Source organism: Semicossyphus pulcher, unplaced genomic scaffold, assembly GCF_022749685.1.
Source record: "Semicossyphus pulcher isolate SPU_LCO1_2020_fin unplaced genomic scaffold, fSemPul1.0.p SCAF_3, whole genome shotgun sequence".
Lineage (NCBI taxonomy): Eukaryota > Metazoa > Chordata > Actinopteri > Labriformes > Labridae > Semicossyphus > Semicossyphus pulcher.
The window spans coordinates 13,581,684-13,602,981 of NW_027211704.1; the positions used below are offsets into that span (position 1 = coordinate 13,581,684).

Below are 21,298 nucleotides of genomic sequence, written 5' to 3' on the forward strand. Positions count from 1 at the left end.
ACGGATGTGTATTGCATTCACTTGAAATGAAAATTGCTCTAACAAAACATGTGCAGGTTAAGGATATAGTTCAGAGTGTTTTGGCTGCGGCTTTTCAGCTGTATTGCGAGCCAAAGTAATGCAAACGGCGAGGCCAGGGTTGCAGCTGCTTGTGCACAATGCATCCCTGTACATGTAGGCCCTGACAAGCCGGAGAACTTTGCTGCTGACTGATTTCTCAGACAGTAAAGCACTCACTCACTTCAAATAACTACATTAACTGTCAGTAAATTGTAAGTTTCTTGATTCCCTAAATTAAGGGGATCCTATTGTGCATTAACAATAAGCATCAATAGATTTTTCATTCTCAAATATTGGTACAATTGTAATGGCATAAAAAAGCCTTTATAGAGTCAGGTCTCGCAACAGTCAAGTCCAAGTCACGCTCAAGTCCAAACATCTTCCAACCATCTGACCTTCTCTCTGTGACCATCCAAACTCCCCACTGCAATCAACCATCCCCCTGACCACCCGCCAATCATGCCGCTCCTGACGCCACAGATCTGAACAGCATGAGGTGCTCGAGTGGAAACGAACAGTGTGTGTGTCGGTCGCTGAGAGCTGGCCCTGAGCTGACCTGTCCTTATGCTCGGCCTCGGAATTTGGCACCCACGTTACGCCACCTGCCGCTGTCATTCATGTGTGTCAATGTGTGTGTGACATAGACACAGTCCATACGTCAGTTTCGACTGTAGCTACGCCTCTAATCTCGTCATGAATACACACAACTACGTGTATCCTACTCCAACATGTATCACTGATTAAGGGACATGGCATGTCTGTCAGAAGGTCACGACCTACATATAAGGTTTTTTTAAGGTTAGGGGCGACTGAAACTGAAGTAGAGTACATACCGGTACTTCTTCTGTGTAATTGCATTGAATGTAAGCGCTGTAAGAGGACTGATACATTTCAAAGAGTTTTTTTTTTATCTCTCAGGCCTGAGTTGTTTAAAGAGGTGTGTCTGCAGTCGCTGCAATGAGCACCAGGTTTGTTTTTAGCTCCGAACAGGCGGCTGGAATCCACTTCAACCCTGCATGTCCTTATGCAGAGTGTCTGTGTCTGTGGCCTGACTCTGACGTGGACACGGCTCACCTCCACACGCTGACAGCAATGACAGGTTATGATGTATGTACACATAACTGACAGATAGTAACCCCCCCATGTTTCTCAGCCAATTACCAGCTGCCGTCCTCATCACACCCCCGCACTGACTGAATCAATGAGTGGTGCAAACTGAAACATTCCCTGCCCACATAGTCTGCCAGGCCCCTTGACCCCCTGTGTCTGAGCTCTTGGCTAACAGCAGACAGGAGTCATGTGCCTTTCACTTGCAGCACAGTGACGGTGAAAGGCACTTCAGCGATAATACTCACTCGGCGTTGGGGTCAGCCTTCAGGAACGCTTGGATGACCAGCGGTAACTCTGATTTGACAATGTACAGGTAGCTGGACATGGCTGGAGCACAAGAGAGAGAGAGAGGGAGAGAGAGAGAAAGTGTGGGAAAGAGTTCTTGAGTGGAAGTGCACTGACATATTGAACAAACAGACAAGTCACAAGAAAACTTATCTTATTGTGTTTGTTTAAGTGATAGAGCAGCAGCTACTACTGAGGACACGGAGGTCATGGACTCATGTTTGAGCAACCTGAGGGAGGTGACTTCCTCCTGAATAAAGAATTCCACATGGTTTTATCTGCTTTGCACCTGTGTGGTAAATTTAAATGTTGCAACTTTAGGCTTTGACAGTACCCCCCCACCAGAGCTGCCATGCTTAGACTTAGATTTAGACTCTCATGTAAGGAGGAAAAACGTAAGAGCTGACAAGATTTTCCAATCAATCGAACTAACAGATAGTTCATTACCTACTATGTATTTATGTCTGTGTAAAATTCCGTAAATGCAGCTTCTTCAAGGGAAGATTTTTCCTGCCGTTTTGTCATGTTATGGTAAACTTTTGTTTTGGGTTAGGGTTTGTCTAAGCTCTCTTTACAGATTCTACATAGAAATGTAGAATCTGTAGGCAGGGACGTGGATTTCAGGGACGGCAAGTGTTCTGGTTTTCGTTTGTAGTACGCTTGTAGTCCGAGTAATACTGACCAATCGCGTATCAGCAGGCTGCGGCGTATGCAGGAAAAACAGTCCGTGTGGAGAAAGCAGGTGTAACGTAATCCACCGTAATGCTCTCATCAGCGGCGATGAGTTAGCTTCTTATTAATCTCTATAAGCAGACATCTGCATGCTAACAGCTAACAATCCGTTCTAGGTCAAAAATTCAACTTGATATAAATTCCCTTGACGCGGTGTCACGAAAGCCACTCAGATTTCCCGACTTCCTCAAATGCATCAGAAATGATTGATCTGACCTGCGTTCAACAAACGAGCATTTTAAAAGTAGTTTTCTTCTCCTCTTGAGGACAGACCCGACTAAGCTTAATTTTACTTTTAACTAATCTGCATCCTGATGTTGAAATTTCGGCAAAGGTAAGACCCCTTAATTAAAGTAAATCACAAGAAAGACGTTTTATTTTTCTGTAAACAATGCAGCACGCGGAAAAGGTCGACTGGAAATTGTTTATCGCTAACCGCCGGCTACACGCCCGGCATGTTCACCTTTGTCCCCAGAGGCTGTATCGTCCTCAGACTATAGCTGATGGGATCTGAGATTGGGGTTTGTCGGACAAAAAACTATGGAATTACATCCTTTAAGGCTTTAGAGAATCATCACTGGCACTATTTTCTGACAATTTATAGAACAAAGAATCTGTTTCTTAAATGTAGGAAATGAATCAATAATGAGAACAGTTCATTTCAAACTTTAATCTTACAGAAAATGCAATGCAAAGAAATCATTAAACCCTCAACTGTCTGTAGACATAAAACATAAAGAATCAAATTTAAACGTTAACTTCAGTATTCCCTGAATCCTTACTAAGGCCCAAAAAGATGAGTTACTGGCTCCAGCGAACAGTTGTCGATGATTATCTCAACCTATAATTCATGTGTGGTTGTTGCCCCTACTTGAGGTTGAAAAGGCTTTTTGAAAATCTGCCGAATTAAATACACGACAGTATAATGTGTAAGCACAAAGCTTTGTTCAGAAACAGCCACACTTGTTCAGTGAGTGGGAGGAACACTTGTGAATGCCAACACCACCAGGGAACGAAGCTGCTTACCAACAGCTCTGCTGATCTCTCACATATTCACGCTTAAAGGGCGGTGGAACTAAGAAAAGCCAATGTAATACTGCTGGTTTGAGTGAATACAGCTGTGTGTGTGTGGTTGGGTAGGTGGGACAGAAACCCTAAGCCATGTAATAGAGTATAATTCATGTTTTCTTCTACAGGCAGTTTGCGAACACATTAATCACCGAGTCACACCGGCTGCTCACCTCCGATGTTCTGCAGGGTGATCGCTATTCCAGCAGCCATTTTTCCTGGAGTGCCGAAGGCCCTGTACCCCAGCTGCTCATAAGCTCGAATCCCTGTAAGCACATTTCGAAACAATAACAATCACTCAGGTATGTTTGCTGAGACGTCCCTCTGAGCAACACAACAAAATACCTTCCAAAAAAGAACACACCAAAAGGGAATACATCTGTGGCGAAGAAGAATTGATGATTCTCACAGGTTTTCATGTTTGCCTTGACCTTAAAAACGTTATTAAAGACGGAACTTATTCATCATGTTTCCGTCTTATAATCAGTCTAAGCCACAAGAGAAGTTAAGTGGACTGGAAACCAACTTTAAATCCATAATCCTTTTTTTACAAGTGTCATGCATGGTTTATAATTTTTAACAAAACGCCCTTAAGCAGTTTAACAGTATCAGTCTTCATCATTTAATCTGGCAGCAGCAGTAGCAGAACTACATATAATCTTCATAACACAGCTGTACACTATGATTATGTATTCTACACTCTACAAAAGGGAGGAGGAGGACACACTTCTTACCCACAATGCCTGAGGATTTGAGCAGCAGATGAATGGAGTAAGATGACAAGGCTGCTACTGCGGTCAGAAGAAACCTGAGACACCAGACATTCAGAACATTATACCTCTTTACACGCAACATTATATGTTTTAACAAATTCTGCATCCTCTCTGAGATTATAACCCCGGCTTACCCCTGCAGTCGATTTCTGCATACATTACAGTCACCCAGTTGCATTATGTTGTGATGTACAGTGCATGCTCTTAAATGTTACCATGTAACCTATTTAGAACGTGCACTGTTTGATCTGGAATCATGTATTAAAGAGGGTAAAAAAAAATCATTAAGCCTGGGAAGTTCAACTGCAGTGCTGTTTTTTGCATTCAGCATAAAACAAAACAATAGACGCCCTCTTGAAATTCTACGTCTTTCATAATAGGAAAGAAATATTTCCCATCGCTACAAATCAATCGTCCTACACATGGAAGAAAAGGATATTTCCCACAACCCTTTTGTCTCTAAGAGTTTTGGTCGTCCTACGGAGACACAGCCCTGAATAAGTCAGCCCAGAGGTCTCAGGTCAGCATTCCTAATGGGTCAACACCATCACCTCTCTCAGACCTCAGATTTTTGTACACTCTTTATTCCCTGTAGCCAAAACTCAAGTGACAATCTTTTTCTATGGCCTACGTCTGTAATCAGAGGTACACAGGCCGAGCCCTCGTATTCCACTCAACAAACAACTAACAAACAAGCATTTATTTTACAGGTCTGCTTTGTATCTTTTTGAATTATCACTGCGTCTTAATGATGGACGATTTTCTGTCTTCTGTGGGCCTGGTGGAATATTCTGGAAGGCACCAGGCGTTTCATGTCGGCTCTATTTCTGTGTCTAAGTGGAAATATGCTGACGAGCACTGAGAATGTCTATTTGTATCTCTGCTGGTGGATGACGGGTTCTCCTGACACCACAGGATGTAATCTTCACTGGAGCCACAATGAGAGAAGTAAAGCATGTAAAACGAAGATGTATGACAGAAACTACAAGGACCACGCTTCTGAGCAAACAATGATGAACAAAGTGTTGTAGTTTAAAACACATTAACAACTGACATTTTTCAAATTTGATTGAAAAATTGATGATGCTATTCTATGTGTCAGGATAATAGTTGGATTTGCTATTCATCATATTCACATGGTGGCTCAGGATTTGGAAGCTAAAATGCTTCTAATGTCGTACCGCTGTGCCCCAAGTATGAAAATCATATAAGCGTAGGTTATCTTACAAATTGCTATCATTAGCTACCGTTTGACAACAGCTAACGTTAGCGTTCAACTAATTCCTAGCTAACATTGCTGTTTCGGTGTTACAGTTTCAATAGGAAATGTGTAGAATCCTAGCTAACAGTAGCATTAGCTTGGAATCGGTTGGATGCTAATGCTAGCTTGAATTTGTGAGTGTGTGTGTGAATGACTTAGATTAAATCCTTATTGGCAGGCTGGCATCTTGCATGGCAGCCACTGCTGCTTGTGTATGAATGTGTTCGAGAGAGTGAATGTGGCAGTAGTGTAAATTGCTTTGAGTGGTCAAAAGAAGAAGCTGTTGTGACTTTGATGTCGGTACATTATAACTTGTGAAATGTGTTGGTTTACCTTGAAAATAACCTCAATTTCACAACTGTTAGCTTACTTCAGTAACGCGAGCTAGAAATGTAATTCTGTCTTATTGTATCTTTTAACACTATCAAAAGGTTGAGTTGAGACCTGGTTGACTGTTGACGTTAGCCGTTGTCTGCAAAAAGGAAAAACACCAATAGGTCTGAGGTCTATTTAGTATAAGGGCCAAATACTTTAACTGTATTAATGTAAACACATTTATATGTAATGACAGCCTAATGTTAAATGCCTACGTGTTAGGATGTAGTAGTATACAGTCTGTTGAACTTACCAATTTTTTTTTAACTTTGATATCCAGGTGCTGTTTATAGAATGTTTGACTTTGGTTGTCATAATAATATTAAAAACTGCCGACCCTCTTGTTACAGCTAAATTGCCTCAGGTCATTTTGGAAACTCCTGTAAATGATACTGAAGTTTCATGTGAATCTATTGCTACATAGCAATTATTTAGTTACATGAAACTAGTCACCAACATATATTTAGTTATAACACCACTGACCCAGATACTAAAAGGAAATTAATTGGAAATGGCCTTCAGTCTGCGTCATTAGAGGAGCTACTGGTTCATTGAAATCTTTAGCACTGAACTGACTTCCTATTTTCACAGTAGAGACTGACCCATGGGCCTCTCACTTTTCCAGTCCTGCTTCTTGCTCTTAGCAGCTACACAAACACACTACATGACCAAAACAACCAGGGTCATGATCTGACAGCCGCTTTCTGCAAGGAGCAGGAGGAAGTAAATGAGCAATCCATATGCCACACACAGAGTCTGGAAGCTCAGTTATTCCGGGCTATGGCCTTTCAGGGATTTGTACGTGGCAACAAGGGTGGGGATGGGGCATATCATAGGACCACATGTCATGATGGATACTAAATGTCATGACAGATACTAAATCACTCCTTAAGTAACCTGAACAAGGTTATTCAGGTTACTTAAGAACCAGTACCCCCAGAAGGTACATTAGACAGTCTCAGGACTACATAGTACATCTGAGAGTACAGTTTGTTTCTCTTTCAACCATGTACTTTTATTTAGCTATACAGTATGTACAGGTCTACAGAAAATCTTTGATATGATAACAAACTGAAGCCAGTGAAAGCCTTTTCTTGTGATTCTAGCAGATGTTTCTATAGAGGTAACAAGTGAATGAATGCACTTTTAAACCCACCAGAATAGGAGTATGCCAGTGTTGGCCATGGCATAGGCCAATCCCAGGATCCCACTGCCCATAATAGCATTACCCAGGTTGAAGACAGACATGCCAAAAGAGGTCTTTCCTTCAAACTGAGGGGACAAACACAAGGGCAAACAATACATTAATTTTAACAAAAAGCATTTGTTTTGATCAATTGATTGTACACAAATCCAGAATTAGCTTTCTAAAAGATTTCAGTTTGCCTAGGCTGGAAATATATAATCTTAATTATTACCAATCACAAAAGGTGTTCCACCATGATCAGCTCTGGGCCCTATCCTATTTACAATTTATACTAATAGTATTGCCTCTACATTTACTGACTGTAATATCCACCTTTACGCAGATGATACCATTCTGTGTTGCTTTGCTCACTCTGTACAACTTGCTGTTGAGAACCCACAACTTTCTTTAAATGCTCTTCAGAATGCACTTATCAGCCTTAAGAGTCAGTAACACCAAATTCATGCTTGACATTCTCAAAAATGAGGCTAACCTCAATGATTACGAGGCTAAAATAAAGGTTAAAATGAAATGAAAAGAAGAAAAAAATATGTTTTATGTTATCCAAAGCTTTCAAACTTACATCTGTGAAGCGTATAGGTTTCTTTCCATCAGCAGTGGGGAGGAATTCCTCATTCTCAAGTCCTCCCTCAGGATCGTCAAATCTAGGGTGAAAATATATAACAGTTAATTCATGGTCCCTCTGCCTACCTCTGCAAATATCTGCTATAGACAGCAGTTAAAATCAAATGCTTCATTTTTCGTATTAAATTGTATGGCATTGCATGAATGAGATTTACAAACTGCTCAATACAACTCTCCACAGACATACCTGACTGTTTGAGTGCCATTTCTGTATAAGGATCCACCAGGATGAGGTAAGCAAAAAACAAGGTAAACATGCATTAAAAAAAGGGTTGATTATGCAGGAAGTAAGTCACACTGTAAGCTGGTCACCACATCCATCATCCTGGTCTGTATTATCTGGTTTCTCTTACCACAGTGCAAAAGTCTGTTTTTAGCTTTTTAGTTATATTAAAGTGAATTGTTTTAACCCAAATAATCCAAAGGATGTGGTTTACACACAAGTAATACAGAAAGACAAAAGGATATGTGTATAATAAGCGCTAAACACGTGCTTTGTTAAATGTTATTACCAGTATGCAAGTGACGAAGAGCAGCCATTCATCTGTGTTTAAAATAAAGGGAGTGTACTCACTGATCCTCCTCTGGAAACGTCTTCGTTGGCACCCCCTTGTCATCTCCGAGGTCATGACTTTTCCCGTTGGATAAGATGTTCATCTCTGACTGAGAAGGTTCCATCATCCAAGCCGTAACACACTCTTTCTGGCTTGTAGGTGTTCAATGAAGATGATCCTCCGCTCAATGTCTTGAATATCTATAGGGCACAAGGACAGAGAGAATGCATCATGTGTTTGAGTTCAAGATACAATATTCAGTGAGCTGCTTACATTTAAAATGTGCAGCACACTTTGAATTTACACAGGCCCTGACACATTGTGCTGCCAGTGGTATTCTTTAAAAAAAACATTTTGTGACAAATATAAAGCTCCTGTGAGGAGTTTTTCACTGGTTATAAAACAGACTGAAATTAATTCTCATGACTCAATATGACCTACAGCAGCAAACCAGACCATCAGGAAGAAGATTGATTATTTCTATATAGTTATTTTAAATGCCTGAAACTGCTGGCGGGGGGTAGGTGTCAGAAGAAGAGATTAACTGCACGCTGCCTTTGTTTATATTTTATAAAAATGTAAAAATTAAAAATGTAAAGTGAGTGAAAATATGACTGTTAAAGAAAGTAGGGTGAGATTTTTCGTTAAAAACACCACTTTAGCATGTACAGAACAAAATCAGCAAAGAGATAAGAGGTACGGCTTCGTCCACAGGGGGCGCCAAAATCAACACAAACCTAAAGTTTTTTTTTCACATTAAAATATTATTTGTTTGGAGTGTGCTCTTCTAACAGGTTCTAACAAGTTGTTTGGACTAGGTGGGATAAAGCTGATGTCACATATCAGCTGGTGATCTTCTGTAGGTTTGTTGCTTATGATTGTACACCACTGTCAATCAAATGTGATCATATACAAGTCACTCAGTCATGCATAGGCAGTTAGGTCAGGTTGAGAGTGATGCACTCTAAATAAAATCTTTAATGTTTTCATTTAAATTCAATTCTGAAATTGTTCGTGTAAATATTTTATTTTGTTTTAAAACACCTGAAAACATATTTTTTTAAATAATTCAAAAACTGTATTTTTATAACTGTCATTATTATACTGTAACTCTGAATAATTATTGCAGTTTTGTTGACTGTTAGTGCGCTTATATTTTGTGCCAACTTGAGTAATAATTAACAATATTTAATCAATTTAAAGAATAGTGCGACGGCCATTTACATCATTCGTAGTGACAATGCACTTTTCCCTAAATGCTGTGATCAGTGAGAGACGTATTGAATCCTCATATTCCAATGTTGGTACAAAGCTGTGTAGCAATGACTCATTTCTACTGTTGACACGGAGAATTCCAGCACTCGAGACTCGACCTCATTCACTCACTCATTTTTACCAAAGGTTCAGCCGTACATACACCAACATGAATGGTATGATACTGTAGCGGTAAATGATCACAGGATGATGTGAAATACTGAAAAACATGTCAAACATTTCTGTTTTATAGAACTCCAGTACTGACCAAAGCAAACAAGGTCAAAGGTCAAGGTCTATTTGAGCTTTTTTAACTTTTGTTTGCTCTTCTCTTTGATGAGGTTAATGTTACAAGCCAGCAGATTCTCACAGAGCTCTTTATGACAAAAATAAACATCAAACAAAGTGCTAAATACCTCACAACAGAAGGACTGAAATGACTGAGACAGCACTCTTCAAAACAGTTATTATTGTCGTTCTTTAATTATACATTTGAACAGTTTCCTGACTGAGTGTGGGGGTTTCTTTGACCACAGTTAAAGGTGTAAGGAGCTCCTTCTCATTGGCAAACAAGATAAAATTCATTATCATTCTAATTAATTAGGAACTATATTTAACCTGCCAGTGCCTCCCGTGACCCCCGCAGTGACACAAATGAATCCTCCTCTCTTTTTCACACTCAGAGACAATGGTGTGTTGTGTGCTGCTTCCGATGTGACTAATGTACAGCAGCACAATTGTGTTCAGTGTCCTCTCAGCCAGAAGATCACAGTTACTGCTATTCACACTGTACAGTTAAAGAGGGCCATTGATACCACTTCAGATAGAGAACCTGAGAGGAATAAATAACAAACTGAACACAAGAGTCAGGTAATGTCGCCAGTTAATTATCTACTAACTAATAATCCCAATATAAAATTTCCATAATGAAAAATTTAGAGAGCAGCGTCATGGAAGCTTAAAAAAGTTATCCAACGTCAGTGAGACCTTGCATTGCATAATCTAGTGAGTCATTTTATTTGCTCAAAGTTAACGTTCCCCTAACGTAACCACAAACGTTAAAACCCGCAAATGTCAATACTTCGTGTTGCAACACCACCCACAAGATAGTGATCATTTCCACAGAGACTGAAAAGGGAAATGTAAAATGTGAGTGCCATTTACAACATCAACTAATATCATAGTTTTATTAGTTATTAACAAATCATCAAAGAAATTACAAAGAATAAAAAATGTCTTGGTGTTTGCTCTGAGCAGAAAAGGAGTTGAGTTCATGAACAACCAGAAACATTAGTTGAGCCTCTACATTTACAGTAAATACTTACAGAAGTCTCATGATGTTTACATGTTTCCACCCATATGACGTCTGTTTCTACTGCTGCTAACCTAACTCTATCTAACCTGAAAACACACCTTCATACAAATGTGCCACACAGAGACTGTTGTTTCACATATCTGTCAGTGGTGGTAAGTTAGTCCGGTCTTGGCATATATCCATTAATTTCATGTTTTCAGGTGTAGTTTTATAATCTCATCCAGCCAGTGAGATATATATGAGACAGAAAAGGGAATGAAAGACTGAACTGTGGCACATGTGCATTTAGCACAGGAAATCATAGAGAATCTAACCAAATCTAACCATGAACCTGGATACTAATATGACAGTTTAAAGTAATAATCTCGAAGATTTTCATTTAAAAAAGTGTCTGTTAGGTCACTATCTATCGCCGAATGAGGTAACACAATGGTGATTGAGCCTATGGCCCGCTGATGAAAGCCTTTGCATTTGCAGTATTACGGACTCAATGTGTCTGTGGCGGCATTTGCGGAAAAAATCACAAGCGCCGCCCAGTTAGTGACAAGTTTTCTATCACCCAGCAGTGGTTGGTCTGCCAGAGAGGGTAGGCGGAGCTAAGCGGCTGCTTTCCCGGTCTCTGCGAGTGTTGCGAGTAAACAGTAATCTGCTATGGCTGACCCATAGACTGTATAAAAAGATGGACGACATGACAGCTCCCTAAAAGTGAAGACAAAACATTTTGCGCGCCCCCTGCTGACTGGCGGCTGTATAGGTCATAAAGCCCGCCTCCTCCATGTTAACAGATGGGACATGAGTCAAACTAAAATTAAAATTAACTAAATTTTTCTCAAACATGGTTTCTGTCATTATAGTTAGTTCTTATCAGGCTGATTTACATCCAAGTGTTCATTTTTCTGACAAGTTTAAATTAATTATTTGATGCTGTAAAAAGGATGATTGACAGCTCTGTTGACAAATCTGGCTCCTGCAGTCAATCAATTCTTGATTAGCAGAGTGGAGGACGACCCGCGAGAGAAAACGTAACAAACAATCACTACAGTCATTGAAGTTTCCATATCTGTGAACGTTAACCTCAGACCAACACATGAAGCTGTTTTGCTGTGAAATAGGCCAGACGGTCGGGATCCTCACTGTTATTTTCAGTAAGTTAAGAGTGTGTTTTGGTTAGCGGAAGTGGCTACGGCCGCTTCACCTGCCGATCTCTACTGTGCAGTCTCTGGCTCCACATAATGTCACCATCGCAATATGGCAGCGCCTATCACGGGGGCATCACTTTCGTACAATGGGAGCAAATGGAGACGTGTCGTCCATCTATATATACAGTCATTGGGGTGAACAAACAAAGAAAAGATCGGTGACTACAGATACAACATCAAAAATTAGTGAAAATCCAAAGAAAAATTCGACGCTCAGATGAAGGCAAAACAGTCTAAAAAGGAAAGCGACTGTCTGCGAGGAAAATCAAGAGTTACAACCTGAGCCAACCGTGGACGTCACATATGCAGCACTGTCTGAATATCTGGGAAGTGTGCTCCCGCAATTACCGACTGAGATCTTTGAGATTATAAATTTAAAAAACAAGGTCATACTGAAGAGCGTATTTATAAAACTGTATTTAACAATGGTCTGTGTTTCCTTTACAAATGGATGTTTCTCTTTGACTCTTGCTGCTCTCAGGTCAAACAGGTCAAATATTATTAAAATCAAAGTTAGAGAATGCCTTCTGAGGATTTAAGGCAGATTGAATAAAAATTGCAGCACACCAACAAACATCTAAGACACAAACAAGGTTTAAGGGCATGTTCTGAATCGTTTTAAATAGTTAGCATGAAGCGTCCTACAAATAAACATGAGTTTTTTTCATTTGCATTTAAGTCTTGTTGTTGTTGCCCTAAAGGTCAGATAAATATGCAAAATGTGAAGTTTGTCTGGAGGCAAACATACAAGTTAACACAGAGAACAAAGTTACTTTTCTTACATGGAGATTCATATTGTCCTTATTATTACCTCCAAATAACAGTTCTTTTAACAGAACTATGACTAAACAAACCAAATTACAGACCCTTTAAATAAAGCCTCACCAGGCAGTCTCTTGGGCTTCATCACAAAAACCTGAGGACCACATCAATCTGTCTCAGTTCTCCGTACAAGTATGGAGGCGCAAAAACCATTTGTAAATCCAGGCCAACCACCACGAGAGTCTTTAAACAGACGTTGCTGCTACTATTTCTGCTGTGTAATTTTAGCTAGTGGGGTACAAATGGCAGGCTGCACAGATTTGCTGTATGTGAGGTCCTTAAGACGAAGAAGACAGCTTGTTAGAGACTCAACAGATGTGCTTTGTGCTGATTGTAAACAATTCCTTGTGTGAAGGTGCTGGATCATGTTTCGCGCAGTCATCTTTACGATACTCTATTTTTAAAAACACTTGTGCTTTGTGCAGACTGTGATACTGAAGGATTATTTTTTTGTTTGAAGGGGCGGCAAGAGCTTCAAAGGTTACGGATAAATATAAAACGTGATATCTCTCCTTTCGATCTGCCTCTCATGTCTCAAATGATCCACTTAGTACGAGCTGCCAAGACATAATAAAGTCCACTTGTTCTATTCCACAACATTTGCACCAACTGTTTGGTATTCCTGTATTTACTGATGCTGGATACTGATTTCTGCCTGCGTGAGAAATGATCGTAGACTGAGCACCAGGAGGGCCACCTCTCACCCCAACGTTCTGTTATGTAACAAGTCGTCCATGTAGGGGCATGAGATTGAAATGTCCCATTCAGAGCGACTGGACTTAGGTGACATTTGAAATGTTTGAACAGGTGGGAGGCCAAATAATGATCTGCTTTTCTGTCTGTTCGATGTTAATGTGAGGGAATGGATATAAATACACCTTTCTACTCTTAAAAACCAGAAGCAACAATGCCCACGATTACTTCCTGTCTGTCCTTGTGTCAGTGGGACATAAAACAGAAAAAGGCACGACACAAGTGGGGTGCAGTGGGCGAGCACATGTAGATGAGGAGATGCCCATGTGGTGGCGTATCAGGAACAAGCACGAGGTTCAGCCAACAGCGCCTGGCAGCACCAGCTCATCTCAGCCACGTGCCTGCTGGGGACAGAGGAACACATGCTCATGTCCAGCGATACCGGCCAGAACCTGAATCATTGTTCGACTCTGAGGCAAAGCGGGTCAAAGGGATCGCTTTTATTTTGGTACATCTCTCTTGAGCTGTAGCTTTTTAATATGGTCCAAACAACTTCTAATAGTTGATACAGTGCCCAAATTCTTTGGCACAGGTTTTTTCCTTTGTTAGTGAATATTCAGATATTCTGATTGAGTTGTTTTTTTTATTTTTTCTAAATTAAAAATTGTTATTTCAGTGTTTGTCTTGGGATTTATCTAAGACATGAATTCAGCCTTCAATTAAATTCATTAGAAAATAAAAACAGACAGAATTGGAGATTCAAATCCTCGAATTTACAACTAATTACAGAAACATTTCCTCAAAAAAATGCCTTTAAACAGCAGTGGTACCGAATCAAATAAACATATTTCACTGTTCACACACAAAATTATTAAAAATGGGTAATGGCCAACTAATAGTTTCAGTTTTTCTGACCAGATCAACAATCAATGTGGTCAACGTGGCACAACTTCAACATATATAAGAACAACTCCACAGCCTGATTCAGTTATGAAGGTTTGCAAGAAAATTCATACAAGAAAAATCTATAAGCCATTTATCCTAATAAGGACATGAGCTCTCTGCATCACCTCCTACCCATGTGCACAACCAGTTTGATGCACGACAGAACACAGATGCTAATGATTAAACTTCACACGCCTGATCCAGAGGGGGAAAAATCACATAAAAACAAGAGTATTTAATTCACCATATAACACCTGTCAAATTGAACATAGTGTCTCCTTTGGAGGGGAAATGGCTCTGCGTACACTGGTGTGATGGTGGGCATTATAGTGCACAGGGCATGTGTGGTTGAGCCAGCTTTAAATGCAAAAAAACATTTGTTTGTCACATTCAGAAGCATTTAGTCCAAGCTGCAGGGAATAAATACTAGATGAGATATTGAAGATGGCACAGCACAAACAGGTGATCTCCAATAGAATCAAAGTCAACAGAAAATTTAATAAAATATCATCTCAGCCAACTGGATTCTTCATGTGATGATGAGGAATTACATGCAGGCTTTCTCGCCTCATTCATCTGAATCCTTCTGGCACACACAATGAATCTTAAAGGGCACTACGACAGAGCGAACAGGGAGCAGAGATATCATGCTGTATTTAAAAGCTGTCAATAAAATCTGTTTCAGGATTAAGGATGAGAATATTTAGTGTTCAATCAAATTATGATTCATTATGACATCAACAGCCGGACAATCCTCTTAGTAACATGCACCCTGTTGGAATGGTGATAATTAGCTGCCCAAGAACACAAGTGCACCAATTATAATATCCCATGATCAACTTAGGGAAAGGTGCAATGGTTCACAAATGTTGCACATCTGACTTTAGTACAAGCATGTCCTCAATTTCCCCAGAGGTGGCTGCAGCCGTATGGAGGTCCAGAGATTTTCGCTGCTTGACGTGATCAAGTTAGAAGTCTGTGCAGCTCCAAACAACTCTAATTATAACCATTATGCACCGGTGTCTGCAGTGGTGTATGGGAGAAAATGGCTAAAATGCTAAAGCTAATGAGAAAGATGGCCATAATGCAAAAACAACACGTTTTTTTTTCCATACTTGAGAGCATGCATAAAAGTAACCACATGGAAGAACCCCCCCCCCATTGTATATATATATTATGTTATGTTTATTATCTATTTAAGAACTACGGGAAAAACGTACAGGAAGTATGAAAAAGAAGTGTCTGAATGAGTGCCTGTTTACTAAAAATACGCCCTTATTAGTTACATAAGGAATCAGTTAGCTTTCATTAGCTGTGAGCACATGTTGACAAGCTGCAGGGCACTTTTCTAAGAAACAGCCCGCAAACCAACAGCTGGCAGCAGGAGGTATAGACTACAGGGCAATTACACTTAGGCAGGTATTTCAGGCAGCTCCAACACTTGAGCACACAAGTGTCTTAATGCGTTAAAGCAATACAAAAGGCTACATTTAAAGACAAAGATCTCATACTGGAGAAATAATCTACATTTGATACATTACGAATGGCTTGTTTTTTCCAACCTGTATATTTCTGTTTGTTGTCCGTGAGCCTCGTCAGAATGTGTACAACAGAAACACCTCACATGAGAGATGTTGATGGTGGTTAAGTGTGACTTTAAGGACTGTGTGTATCTACTGTACAGGCAGGAACTGTAAACCAACCCCGCATCATATACACACATACAGCGTGTGCTGTGTTCACATTACTGTTACGTACGGGATTTAAACATCGACATCCATGTGAGTGATTGATGGCCTGGATTAATATTCCACATAGGAAGTTATTGCACTAGGCCTTTGCCTGTGTAGCTATAGGTGGCAGTGCTAAGAGTTGTTTTCTATTGTTACACAAAGTAAAAGTTTTAAACACACTGGATCAGATGGTCATACAAGAATAAAAAATGTGAGCTAAATGCAGAAAATAAGAAGAACTGTTACATGTTTGTAGGCTAGCTTGTTGTAGCAGGTTATTAGCTTCACACCAGTCCATGAGAGGGGCTGTAAAATATATTTTTTATAATAAAACTGGTCAAATAACTACGTGTACAATGTTTGAAAGGCAGCATTTATAGTAAAGGCAACCTCCGTTGCACCTTAGCTAAATAGGCTTTGTAATGTTTTCCAGCCCATACTGTGGTGGTTCACTCTCATGGCTCTCTCAGGCGAGCCTTGCTTTCAGTCGCAGCAAGCAGCTCTTTGAAGGGAAGAAGCTCTGATGAACACACAGCAAAGAAAGCTACTAGATGGTGAACTTTAAAGAGAATTTAGCTGCTGAAGAGCCAGACATTTATATCAGGAAGTGGTGGAGACCAAAAACATAGCTAAAAGAAGGGTGACTTGCGTTTTCCGAGTGGAAACAAACATGACTCCAAATGAATCCTCTCCATCTGGAGCTGGATGTATAAATAGGCAAGTATATGCTAATGAGGTTACCTTTGAAGGTAAAATTCAGGGTTGTGTACAGGTTGTTTTTATGGCCTTCTAATAGGGGCTTTCCAATTTCAAGTAAAGAACTACCCTTCATATAAGCTGGTCTATGTACTGTATAATGTGAAACTATGACTGCCAGTGTATGCTCGAGTGTACATCTTGCCAAGTATATGGTTATTAATTTCCTGTTTCTTCAAATACAATAACATATGGCTCCCTGTTGAGCTTTATAGGAAGTATACATTAAGTTGAGAGCATCGTTTTGGCACTGACTGCTCCACAGGGAACAAACTCGTGGGAGTAGTAGTGCCATAAGCCAAGCCACACAACATAAAAGATGCTCTTTGAACAGACTGAGAGGCTAAAGATAAACAACTTTCTCATATAATGTTGAACAAAACTTATGTTATTGGGATAATTTCCAAAAAAGCTAGACCTTTAAGATGAAAGAGCCCACAGGGGACATTGAGTGTATTAGAAGCACTCTCAGTGGATCAGAACACGATAACTCGATCCACTTGTATACACAAAATAAACGAAGGTGACGAAACAAGGACTTTCCACTGACTTAAATATAAATAGACAACAACACATGATAGGGTTAGGTTCAGACCTGCAGATTATGAGCTTCATGACAAAGATAATAATAAACTGTGGAGTGTCTGACACTTAACACTTTGGCTGACTCAAACACAGATATTCACAGGTCTCGTCCGTGTGACAGAACAGCACAGCTGGCTGCTTCCCACATGGATAAAACATCGACCTCCAGACACTGTGCACCTGTCCGGCTCCTCCCCAAACTCTCAGCCAATTTGATCACCGCACACGCTGAGGTCACTGGCCGCAGCCGGGCTTATCTGCTCATTCTCCACTGCTATGAACTCAACATGAAAACCACTATCACTAAACACTAACCCAGGGTGTTAGTGTTTAGATTGGGGCCAAAGTCAAAAACATACCCCCAACTCACATTGCTTTAAATACACAGAGAAACGCTCAATGGATAGCCCATCTATATCTCAAATCTTTTCACCATTTGACATCACTTTAAAGAAATAGTCACATATCCTACCCAATGCTTTCAAAACAAGTCAAACATTAAGACCAGTACCCTGGAACACACTTTTCAGCTTCTCCAAACATGAAATTTGAACTTAAAGTGTCATTATTATATTATTTTCATAGCTTTGGGAACCTGGAGTAACTGCAGAGTAATGTGGTCTGCCGATACCGGGATGCTGATACCGGCTATGATAATACCAGGTATGCCAATATCAGGTATGCTGATACTTGGTAAGCCTATATTGGTTATGCTGATACCGGGTATGCCGATTCTGGGTATGCTGATACCGGGTATGCCTATATTGGTTATGCTGATACCGGGTATGCTTTAATGGTTGTACTGATACCGGTTATGCCAGTATTTGGTATGCCGATATCAGGTATGCTGATAGTGGGTATGCCTATATTGGTTATGCTGATACCGGGTATGCCTTAATGGTTATGCCAATATCGGGTATGCTGATACCGGTTATGCCGATATTGGGTATGCCGATATTGGGTATGCCGATATCAGGTATGCTGATATTGGGTATGCCTATATTGGTTATGCTGATACCAGGTAGGCTGATATTGGTTATGCTGATACCGGGTATGCCTTAATGGTTTTGCTGATACCGGGTATGCCTTAATGGTTATGCTGATACGGGTATGCTGATATCAGGTATGCTGATATCAGGTATGCAGATATCGGGCGTGCTGATACTGGTTATGCCGATATTGGGTATGCCGATATCAGGTATGCTGATACCGGGTATGCCTATATTGGTTATGCTGATACCGGGTTTGCCAATACTGGGTATGCCTATTTGGTTATGCTGATACCGGGTATGCCTTAATGGTTATGCCGATACCGGGCATGCCAATGTCGGGCATGCTGATACTGGGTATGGCTATGTTGGTTATGCTGACACCAGTTATGCCTATATTGGTTATGCTGATATCGGGTATGCAGATATCGGGTGTGCTGATACCGGTTATGCCGATATCGGGTATGCTGATACCTGTTATGCTGATACCGGTTATGCCGATATTTTCAAACTCAATTGACTGATTGCCGATAGATGATGATAGATGATAAATGAAATACGTTATTTATCCCCGAGGGGAAATTAGATTGTAATAGCAGCTTCACATTCCAAAATACCGATATATGCACATATTTTTCCATATATTATGTAGTGAATGACATAAAATCATCTCATTAAATTACTCGTAGTGTGTTTTCATATTTATAAGTCATCTTGTCTGCTTATCATATCTGCAGAAATGTCCATTTGGGCCCACTGCCGAAATCTAACTTTAAAGACTTTATCAGCCAATATCGACGAGGTGTTGATATCATTCATCCCAACTTTATAATTAAGGAAATAGCCATAACAATTTTCTCAAGTCTTCAAATATAGTTTTTTGTCTTACCAGGAGCCAAAACACAGAAATGTACAGTTTACTATCACACAAAGAAAACACACAATTCTCACATTTCCCTGCTATTATATTATTTTTTGCTTGAAAAATCACTTAAAGATGAATCTATCATCAAAACACTTGAATTTTTTTCTGTCAATTGTGCCTTAATTTAAGTGCTGTTTCTGCAATAACTATGCAGTTCATGTCATATTTGAAATAGCAGATGGCGCTCGGCATAGACAAGAAACAGCAGGGCATACAAATCACTGGCACGTATTGATTATATAAACACTGCTCAAAGAAACCTGCAGGAACACACAGATGGGCTGCCTCTCAAACACTCACGAGGGAAAAAGGAGAGGGGACACTTCACATTTCTTTTTCTACCCAATGCCATTTTTGTCAGCTAGCTGATAATAGCACAACATCACATTTAATAGGCTGAGCCAGCAGAGAGAGTGGTAATGTGCCGCATTAACTTCCCACACAGGGCGCTCTTCCTCCACATGCGTATATTTAGCCTATAACAACAAAGGCAAAGTGCTTTAAAAGGCTGCTACCGGTTGTTGAAGCTACTGCTGTTTATATTACTCATAATTTGACGCAGAGTGATTATGCTAATGTTGTGTGGTCGGTTTAAGTCTAGTTATAGGCAATTAGTTTCCGACGGATATGGTTTGGTTTTAAGGAGGAAAAGGAAATTGTCATTGCGTTTACTCGATGCCATGTGGCTTAGACTCTAACACTGTAAAGCATAGGTTATGGAAGCTGCCGTAAAATTATTCACATACAGAGGGTATTTAAATGGCACAGGCTACCAAGTAACTGACGTCATAAATATCGACTGGTCGAGTGTGATTCGGCCCCAACTGTGTGTAAAGACCCCACACTCAAAGAGACATTTGCGAAACACTTTAACCAAACAGAAGTCAAATCTGCGTGTAAGTCACACATTGGTCCAGTCAGCCCATGGCTCGTATCCAGCTGTGGGTTTTACCTGTTGCAAGAAGACTTTAAACTTTGAGTGTGATCCAGTTTGAGAAAGATTTTATAAAAAGCAACCTGAGTCGCACGGACAATAGACGGACAACAATCTGTCAGCGACTCCTTAAGGCACATGGTCATGACATCTGGACTTGGCGCTCACTGCAGGAGATCCAAACATGCTATTCTTTCTTTTTTTCACCAACCCCCCCAAAAGGAAACAAAGCGATATGTCCTGATGCTGTGTGCCATGTGGTCAAATAGGCAACAAATATTCACAATATGTTTTCGTTCTTCCTCCCTGCGCTACAAAATCCCTGTGTGATTGATACAAACACACTATTCCCAATGTTAAAAATACTTCACAAGCCTAAATCTTCAAGAAAAGCCAACCAAATACAAACACCATGCTTAACACACCCTCTCTGCAAACCAAACATTTATTTCCCTTATATAAGATTTGTTCAGTCTTACCAGAGGTTCTTGTCACGAAGCTCTCGAGTTAATTCCTCTGATGAGTGGGAATAAAATTGCTGATCAGACTCCCTTCCTCCTCGCGTGTTCACTCTCTCCTTTGCTCAGTTAAGGTGATATAGTATCTAGATTGGTTGGGGTTTTTTTACGCACATTCGGACCTTCGCTCTGTGAGCCAGCAGCTGCTAAATGCGCTCCAGAGAAATGGTCGGCATTGTAAAACCATCTGAAGCTCGACTGTGGGGGTCGCATTAGGTCCGCCTCCTTTGCAAACCCCCCCTATAGATGCGCTGCCCGCTGAAGCTTCCACCACTGGTCTCTTGGTAGGTGAGGAAAATACATGGAAAACATGAGAGAGCGTGGCAGGCACACTGATTTTGCTTTGGCACAAAGGAATTGCGCATAAATGGCACTTTAATCAGTCTGGCGCGTAATAGCATTACACTTTGGAGCGTAAATCAAAGAGTTTCATATTTTCATTGGCTGTGGTTATTCAAAATATCATCTAATGAAAAATACAACTGGCACAAGAACGTGTTCTCTTTTTCTGCTTAATTCACACGCGAATACTCTGCGCACGAGCATCCACGTAATTCCTTACAGTGATGGAGTAGCCTGTG

At 40.3% G+C, this 21,298-nt stretch overlaps 1 protein-coding gene across 2 annotated transcripts in view; it reads right to left on the reverse strand.

Moving 5' to 3' along the window:
- Positions 1-20,889, reverse strand: part of slc38a3b (solute carrier family 38 member 3b) — a 32,503-nt gene extending 11,614 nt beyond the window's left edge. The window contains exons 1-8 of one of the 2 annotated variants that reach the window (XM_069677871.1): positions 20,679-20,889; positions 8,070-8,249; positions 7,683-7,703; positions 7,434-7,515; positions 6,821-6,936; positions 3,990-4,063; positions 3,429-3,521; positions 1,416-1,497 (exon numbers count right to left, since the gene is read on the reverse strand). In XM_069677871.1, the coding sequence (XP_069533972.1) occupies positions 1,416-1,497; positions 3,429-3,521; positions 3,990-4,063; positions 6,821-6,936; positions 7,434-7,515; positions 7,683-7,703; positions 8,070-8,176 (575 nt within the window). In that variant the 5' untranslated portion in view covers positions 8,177-8,249; positions 20,679-20,889. The remainder of the gene's footprint in view (positions 1-1,415; positions 1,498-3,428; positions 3,522-3,989; positions 4,064-6,820; positions 6,937-7,433; positions 7,516-7,682; positions 7,704-8,069; positions 8,250-20,678) is intronic. The other variant, XM_069677872.1, reaches the window with a different exon arrangement.
- Between the last annotated feature and the right edge of the window lie 409 nt (positions 20,890-21,298).